Source organism: Trachymyrmex septentrionalis, unplaced genomic scaffold (assembly GCF_001594115.1).
Source record: "Trachymyrmex septentrionalis isolate Tsep2-gDNA-1 unplaced genomic scaffold, Tsep1.0 scaffold40, whole genome shotgun sequence".
Taxonomy (NCBI): domain Eukaryota; kingdom Metazoa; phylum Arthropoda; class Insecta; order Hymenoptera; family Formicidae; genus Trachymyrmex; species Trachymyrmex septentrionalis.
The window spans coordinates 3,223,939-3,233,236 of NW_017305569.1; the positions used below are offsets into that span (position 1 = coordinate 3,223,939).

The 9,298-nt window shown below is 27.3% G+C and overlaps 2 protein-coding genes across 3 annotated transcripts in view; one reads left to right on the forward strand and one right to left on the reverse strand.

Moving 5' to 3' along the window:
• LOC108751020 (carboxypeptidase B-like) overlaps window positions 1-3,395 on the reverse strand; it is a 4,134-nt gene extending 739 nt beyond the window's left edge. Inside the window, exons 1-4 of the mRNA XM_018490943.1 lie at window positions 3,152-3,395; window positions 2,822-3,016; window positions 691-824; window positions 213-614 (exon numbers count right to left, since the gene is read on the reverse strand). Of these exons, the coding sequence (XP_018346445.1) occupies window positions 213-614; window positions 691-824; window positions 2,822-3,016; window positions 3,152-3,395 (975 nt within the window). The remainder of the gene's footprint in view (window positions 1-212; window positions 615-690; window positions 825-2,821; window positions 3,017-3,151) is intronic.
• Window positions 3,396-4,272: 877 nt separating this feature from the next.
• LOC108751048 (peptidyl-prolyl cis-trans isomerase A2-like) overlaps window positions 4,273-9,298 on the forward strand; it is a 6,159-nt gene continuing 1,133 nt past the window's right edge. For both annotated transcript variants that reach the window (XM_018490987.1, XM_018490986.1), the window contains exons 1-3: window positions 4,273-4,443; window positions 8,663-8,867; window positions 8,967-9,169. In XM_018490987.1, coding sequence (XP_018346489.1) covers window positions 4,390-4,443; window positions 8,663-8,867; window positions 8,967-9,169 — 462 coding nt within the window. In that variant the 5' untranslated portion in view covers window positions 4,273-4,389. The remainder of the gene's footprint in view (window positions 4,444-8,662; window positions 8,868-8,966; window positions 9,170-9,298) is intronic.

Sequence of the window (9,298 nt, forward strand, 5' to 3'; positions counted from 1 at the left end):
TATATATATATATATATATATATATACGTATATGTTGTGAGATATCGTAAATTAAGAAAAATCCGTATGATCTAAATATTATTATGTTTACAATATTAAGTTAAGAATGATTGCTGATAGCATTGCTATAATTGATGTATTTAAAAGAATAAAATAATTAATGCAAAGTAAATACAAACTAACGGATTTTTATGCAAAATATTTTAACTAACCTTGAAATTTGCTAAACTGTTCTCGAAGAAATTTCGAATAGCGTCAGTTTCTGGCTCGGAGAATGCTTTAGAACCTCGGTATGTCTCATAACACATGTTACTGCTAGTTCCCTTTCCACCCCAGCGATAACCAAAGTTTCTGTTTAAATCTACGCCCGAGCAAGAAGTGCCTTTCCTTCTATTCTTCCTCCATAAACGATCGTATTGGAAGGTATATCTGTAGCCATCTGGATTGACAACTGGCAGAATGTAATAGTCTGTTTGTAAAACATCGCTATTTTCAACCAGGTTATCAATGATATAAGTCACAGCTGCCGGTGAGATCCACTCTCTCGCGTGTATTCCACCATCAATCCATATTGCAGGTGTATTTTCCGTTTTACCATTACTAATCCTTAGAACCTTTTAATATATATAAAAATATTAAGATCTTAAACATCAATTTTTTATCAGTATCAAAATAGATTAGATTGGATACCTTGAGGGGCTGTCCTTCAATGGAATTACCGATGGATTGAACGGAGCAGACATCAGGATAAGTGTTCACGAGATAATCCAAGTAGCCATAAATGTCATTTATGTCATGGTAGCTGGTCCATTCCATACGATGACCTAATAGATATATCTTCAAGATTATTCAGAGATTGCACGTTCCGTACTTTTGTGAGCTTGTATAGCAACCGCTTCGTAGATTCAGCTCAAAGCAAGCATTTTTTCCTTTTAATTGTCATCTTACAAAATATTTTTTTCAGTACTCTTTACATTATATAAATCTGATATATTATTCTGAATCGACGAAACGGATTATGCGCATCTGAAAGCTCACCCCTAAAATGCCACGGAGCACCCCCACCATATGCACTAGCAGGATAACGAAGAGGACGAGGATGTGGAAATCTACGTCTGACTCCCTGCCACCAAGCGTAACGAGCTAAAAAATTACTGAATACTCGGTGACAGAAGCGATGCTCAACACTCATTAAATATCTCACTCATTAAATAATTATAAAAATTCCTAAATGCTCATATTTATTCCCATAACTTAATTCGCGTTTCAGGAGTTTCAGCAATTTTTCGACTTTTCCAATATTGTTTGCAAATGTAATAATTTCTTGCACGAATCGAAAACCAAACCTTGCCGAGTCCGTCTTGGATAACGGCATCGAGATGAGATCGACCGACTATGCAAACGACTACAGAAAAACGACGAAACGTCACTGAATGCCCGTACGTGCGAAGACTACGCGTTTTATACACGCCTTACAAGTAAAGTATAACTGTTAATGTTAATCAGCATTGAAGCGGAACCGGGTTACTAAGTGGGATTCACACAAGGTCAATAACCTCGATTGATTTTAAATTGTTTTTCTATGAAAATGTATAAGAATTTGAAATTATTAATTAATGTATTAACTTTTTTTTTAGAATATATATGTATTCCAATTTATGATTTTAACAATGACTCTTATATATATTTAACACATACATACATTACATCAAATGGCACAATTTTCCGATAACAATACATAAATAATAATAAAATGTATTACTAATCTTTACAGTGAATATTAGATTAACTATCCGAATTATGTTAAAATTATATAATAGACAAGAATTTTATCAAGTATGTTTATATCAACATTAGAATAGTTTTCATATACATATACAATGTTTGATTAATAGTGTTTGCTATGTTTTCTACATAATGTCCTAATTATTACAGATACTATAATAATTTAGTTTAATTGAAACATAATTGGAGGATATTTAATTAAAACAATGGAATTTTAAATTTATTTTTATAAAAATTATTTTAATTATTTAGTTAATTTAATTTTTTAGTAAATAATAAATTAAGTAAATGGAGACCATTCAAATTAATTAATTCGTTAATTCAAAATTAATAATAAGCTGTCATTTGCAATAATTTATTTTTGAATGTATTTCTGAATAAGAATTATTAATTTATTTTAATTAGCTATATGATTGATCAAATAATAACTTCTTCCATTTACATAAACAAGTGACAAACAAGTTATAAAGATCTATATATTATTGCTTCTTTTCTATTATTAATAAAATTGTCTAAAAGTAACGAAAAATAATAAGTTAAGAGTGATAACTAATTGTGAAACATAAATGATAAGCAACGATGACTTGATGCGAATTGTAAGCTCTTAATAATTATCAACCAAACACACACACACACACACACACACACACACAATAGCTTTTTCCGTAACTTTTATGAATATCACTGAAACAAGATCACTATAAAGATTGATTGCTTTTTTCATTATTAATAAGATTGTCAAAAAGTAAAGAAAAATGGTAAAGAGCAAGACTAATTGTGAAGCATATATGATAAGCTGCGATAACTTAATGTGAAGTGTAAGTACTTAATAATAATTATTAAAAGCATTTAACGATGCGTGAATATATCAATAAATGTTATTATATGTAGATATTAATAGTATTGCTATTATTACTTATCTTTGAAGAAATTTTTATTTTTCCTGCGATTATATTGTTGAATGATACAGTAATATTGATTTTATGATTAAAAAATGATAAAGTTTAATTAATGTGAGTGTAATAAAATCCCAAACCTTTGCGTCCTTCAAGTTCTGTTTGCATTGCGGTTGTAAGTCGAACATTCCCGTCATCAATCGCTTTTTGCACATCTTTGATCAGAACGTCATACTTTATTCTGCAATTATTCAATAGCAAATCGACGTTATAAAGCATTTGGTTTCGAACAAAAATATCGACTGTCAATGGATGGTTCGACCATATTTGATACGCTACATTAAAAAAAAAGATTTTGTTAGACTCCCTATTAATAGCTGTTGTCCTTCTAAAAAAACTCTTAGTAATATCATTTTTAAATACAGTAAAATATTTATATTAATATAAATTTTATTTATATTATGTACAACCGTTTTGATCGTGTTGCTCCATCAAATCATTTACTGAATCATTGTGTTTGTAGATTCGCCACACTTGATCACCGACGTAGAAAACTTTCTTACTGAAATCCTCTCTGAAATCTTCTTTAGCCGTTTTTTCATAAGCCACAGATTCGCATCTTTTAAGATTCACGGTCGCATCAACGACGAAAATAATGATTGTTATCGTTGTCAACGCCACCGATTTTATGTGATTTTGTCCACCGTGTTTCATTTTAGCTGAAACTGTTCTTAAGAGCAGAATATATCCAGCTTTTATAATACGCGACCGTTCACTGATCGGGAGTATAACGGAATTACTCGATCGAAGATGCGGAGTTTGCCGAATCCATCCGTAATAAATTCATATTGAAATAAATATTTTCGTAGAAGGACAATAAAGCTAAACTTTTTATTTTGTATATCTCATACGGTCGAACCACACATCAACTGTTGACATTTTTATATAAAACTTTTATATATTACTATACACTTATTAACATCAAATCGACATTCAAAAATTACAGGATAAAATATTATGTTTTAAGCACGTATTATGGAATTATTTGAAATAGATTTCAATCAAAATTATTTTGTTTTCTCTAAAAAAAAACACAATAAAGATTTAGGGAATAATTAAATAATTCTGATCAAAATCTATTTCGCACAATTTCGTAATACAGATAAAATCTTTTAAGACTCAAGAATACTTTTAGAATAGAAATAGGATGAAACAGGAAATCATTTCATGAGATAAGAAAAAAAAAAAAATTATTTTCGGACTCTCTTTGCTATCTATGCAAAATTTATCTTCATTATAATTGTATAATTTATCTACAGAATTCGGCACATAAATAAAGAAAGCTGCACAAAATAATTATACAAATAAATAATTACTAGTTTCTATTTTTTAAATTTATATATAAAATAATATTATTTATTGTTAAGTAATACAAGTATAATATTTGCAGATTTTAAATATTATTGTTTGTTGCAAGATTTCTTTATAGCAATAGGTTCATTGATGCACGGCTACTTTATTTAATTTAGAGAGCCTACGCAACTCTCAACGACAACTCAACGGCACAAATCGCCGGCAGACAAGTGGCTTCTGCACATACTTCTTGCATCGTTTTTGCACCGCTACGTCGTAATCGTGATTGCAGTTAAAAAAAAACAGACCTGCAACGTCTGTATCAGGACATCATTTGGGACAAAATCGTAAAAGTATGAAGTGCCTATTGATGATCATCATTCTCGTGGCTATCACCTCGACCATTAAGGTACCGTTTGCTGTCCGTATTTAAGACGATTTTATTATATCTTCCCTAATCGTAACTGCATTTTTGGATACCGTTAATACGTAATTCAGCGTTTAGTATAGAAATTAATTATTTATTGCATTAAAGGAACGCTTCTTTCTTTTGTTATTTATATATTTTGTATCAATTTGCGACTGAATATTATAAGACATTTTAATATTAATTCTTTACAATATAATAAATTCTTATTAAAAAAAAAATTTAATTTATCATGAGATATTGTGTTGATCGGCAACAAACTTTTATTATAGATATTTTTTCGTAAATTTTGATCGAAAAAGCATAATTTTATAAATCTTACAATAAAGATTTTACATCCGTTATATTAACATAATAAAATTTGAATGTTATTTTACGATAAATTATTATTAACTTAGAGCTTGGAGATTACCTTTTTATATGCAGTAGTAATAAAAATAGATAAAATAGGAATAGGTCAAATAAACGTGCGTATGTGTTTGTCATACCTTTATATGTCATAAGGTTTCTTTGGTCTCTTCAATAGATGCATATGTGCATACATAAACACATGCATCTATTATGACCTATACACACGAAGTATTCTTCTGTAATTGTGTATGTTACTTTAAATGTAATCCACTACATAGATCCTCTTACGAATACGCATTAAATTAATGGGAGGGAGGGTTCTATTCTATATTATTTCTATTAGCTTCAAGCATTTACAATATATAAAGCACATTTCAAATAATGTCAATAGGATTTGCAACATACCTTCAAAATTTTTATAAGTACTTGGAAACCTAACAACATCGAGATGTAATCACAATTTCTTGCATTGTAATTAAATTTAAAATATTTATATATAAAACAAAATATATTATTAAAAAAGTAAAAGTTAATATCTTTTGTATTAAATAATGCTAAATAAAGATAGTGGTTTTATAATAGTAAATAAAAAAACCATTATATAAATTTTAAAAATGTTATAAATCCGAAAATGCAATATATATTAAAATGTTACAATAAAAATATTAGGCAATAGCGTAATGTAAGTAGCGGATTTATTGTTGATACATTACAATGTATAAAAAATAAACACGGCGACGACCTACAACTCGACTGTCTACATGCACTATTGCGCACAAATATAAAATTAAGAGAAAAATATATCTTTGCACACACGATACTATTACGTACAACTGTATATTACAATGTTATTGCTTACAGATCGATTGCCTCCAAGCATTTTTGCGCATTATTATTAATTAAAACACGAAGACACGTTTGTACACATGTATCATTGCCTACAAATCGATTGCTTACCAGCACTAATCTCTGCTTTAAAATACAAATACTGTTTTAAAACACAAATTCTCTACTTTAAAAATACAAATTATTTTCTTATATACATAATTAATGTTAATTTTATATTTATGCGCAAAAGTGCTTGTAAGCAATCAATCTGTAAGCAATCCCGGGTTCACAAGTTGATTGATGTTTAGAACCATTTAGTTTGTTATCTACTAGATCTTCAAAAGAAGATTGACATTTTATCATTGATAATCTTTTATCATTAATTTTCTTTGAAAGTCAATAGAAAATGTAATCGATATCAAATTAAATGTTCCGAAAATTGATATCGATTTGATTTCAACTTATAAACCAGGGGTGCTATATATGTGCAAACGTACTTTCTTAATTTTATATTTGTGGTCAAAAATGCTTGTAGGCAATCGATACAGATAATAATATTATGTGCGCAATGTAGTTTGTGCGCAATAGTGTCATGTATACACACTTTTTCTCTTAATTTTATATTTGTACGCAATAGTGCAGGCAATAATTTTTTTGCGCAAACAAACTGTTGGCAAATATGTAGGCAAACGGTACTGTAAGTAATCAATTTATAGGCAAACTTTTCCATCAATAACGCTGAGGAAACACTTGTGAACACTTGGAAAAACCATTTTCATATTTTACAAATGATGAATTAAGTGTATACACTGAAAAACATAATGTTGTTTCAACAGCACAATTTTAATTGAAAATAATCTTGTTGATTTAAGAACAATACTATTGAAAACAAATAAAATTTAAACAAGAACGTAAGTATTATTTTATTCAATAGCGTAGTGAGAAAAATGTTTTAGGAGGGGCTGTAGAAATCAGTTTTTTTAATGTTCTTTTTTACTAGTAACACATTTGGTAAGCATAAATAAAAAAAGTTTCGTGTAAAATAAAATAAATTCAATAGCAAAAAAGTTATGATAATTTATATATTATATGTCGTTGTGCAATGTTGCGTCGAACGTTTCGCTGACGCTGCATATAAATATATATCATAATTATCATAATTTTTTAATTATTACGTTTAAAGATTTAAAACTTTCCAGAAAACTTCTTCAAATATTCGACTACAATGTAGCAATAATGAAAAATTTTAATTCGAAAATTTGTAACACAACTTTAACGTTTAAAAAAAAATTTACTAAACTCGACAAAATATTATTAAAAATCCGCCATTTTGTTGTAAAGTGCTTCGAAAAGTTCGGAATAGCTCTATAAATCGCAAAATATGTCAAAGATTATAGTGTAAAATTTGAATAATAAATATTAATATCCGGCTGAAATTTCACAAGTTGAAATTGCTGCCGTTCTTCCAACGCCACTTTTTGCGATTGTATTAGCAGCAACATTTTTTTCCGTGTAATTTATTGAATTTTTATTTACGTGCCAAACACAAATGAAATTCAACAAATGTATTTTTAATACATAATAAACGATATTTTTACAATTAAATTAAAAATGAGAACTATTCCAACAGGATTCAATTTCCTCTCTCAAAACAAATTGATATTTACTGCTCAACAATTTTTTACATATTCTTATGAATTATTGAAATCATTCAGAATTTTGGAGGAAGGCTGCAACCCCACAACCTCTCTTTGGCTATGTCACTGGTTTGATTAATGGTGTTATTGAATTAACAAAATTATTTTTAATTAAAATAATACTGTTAATACAACATTACTTTTTTTTTTAGTATAGATATTTATTTTAAGTGTAAAATGAAAATGGTTTTCCAAAAACCATTTGAAATGAAACTATTTTTAATGTTAAACCCTGCAAACAAAAATTATAGATTAAACGAAGTAATTACTCATATAAAGAAATATTTTTAATTTTTACATAATCTAATTTAGATAAACAAAAATGTATATACTTTACAATAATAAGTTTTGCGTCATATCAACTTTCCAATATGAATTTCTAATATGAATGTGCGGGCGAGAATATGATGGTATATTGCTTTTATCAACGTTTTTTTTAGCAGCATTACTATACAGTAAACTGTACAATTGTTTTCATAACTATTTAAATAATGCTTTTTTGTATTTTATCGCTATGTGATTCCAATATATGTAATTCCAGTTAAATGTAATGTAATAGTACGTTTTCAAACCTAATTGTAAGTTTACATTTTTTTTATTTTTTAAATAATTTACGAAAAACACTAGCAAATTTTAATAAAATATTATTAAAATAATATAAACTAATAAAATAAAATAATAAAGATATGTCAAACATATTGAGATTTCGTATAGCTTCTTTTTTAGCTCTATAAATTCCAAATTATCTATTTATTGTACTTCGAAATATTATTAACAACAATATTTTTTATAACTTCTATGCATTTTTAAAGATCTTTGAAATAAAGATTTTGGTAAGAATATAATTTTCTTGCAAAGTCTGTCAGGAAAATTAGTACTATGTTGTAAGTTTCTTTGTCACTAAAATAAACTGGTTGTAATAAAAAAATTTTTTTAAGCTTTTCTTGTTTTTAATAAAATTATTTAAATTTTTAGAATGTTTAAGTAAGTATTAAAAGTAAATAAATATTTATGAATGTTATTTACACGTAATAATTTATAATTTTTTTAAAATTAATTATACTTACTATGTTTTTATTATGTTTATTACTTATTATGCTAATTATACTTAATAAAAAATTGTAATATTTTAGAGAACATCGTATAAAGTATAATATTATAAATTAAATTTATAAAGAGTATCTATAATTTTAAATGTTTAATTTTAATGAAGTAATATTTAATTGCAACTCATTTTGAATTTGACTTTATTATTATTTGCAATAAATAATTACTACGTAACATTTACATAAAAAGTGAATACTTCAAAAAATTTTCCATTTCAGGCAGAAACATTTAGAGTCACTGATCAAGTATATTTCGATATCATGATTGATAATCATCCAGTTGGTAGGATTATTATTGGTTTGTTCGGCGATATTGCTCCAAAAACGGTGAAAAACTTTATCACTTTTGCTACTACTGGTATAGCTGGAAAAAAATATGCAGGGACCAAATTTCATCGCGTGATAAAAAAGTTCATGATTCAAGGTTACGCTGCTATTTTTTTGATTAGTAATTATTTTTTATTAATTATTACAGACATTAAATTATGAATTCAATTTGTGGTTATGTGTGTATGTTACATAGGTGGTGACGTCGAAAATGGCGACGGTACTGGTTCCATTAGTATTTATGGAAAATATTTCGATGATGAAACTTTTGAAGTAAAACATACCGGACCATTGATCGTCAGCATGGCAAACGCTGGAAAGAACACCAACGGTTGTCAATTTTTCATTACTACCATACCAACTCCTTGGCTAGATGATCACCATACAGCATTTGGAAAGGTAATAAAAATATATAAAATTATGTAACAAATATATTTAATTTGTTATCTGTTTGTGTTTTACATATTTGAAAAATAATTTGTCAGATAATTATTTTTATTTTTAATTTATTATTATATTTAAATATCT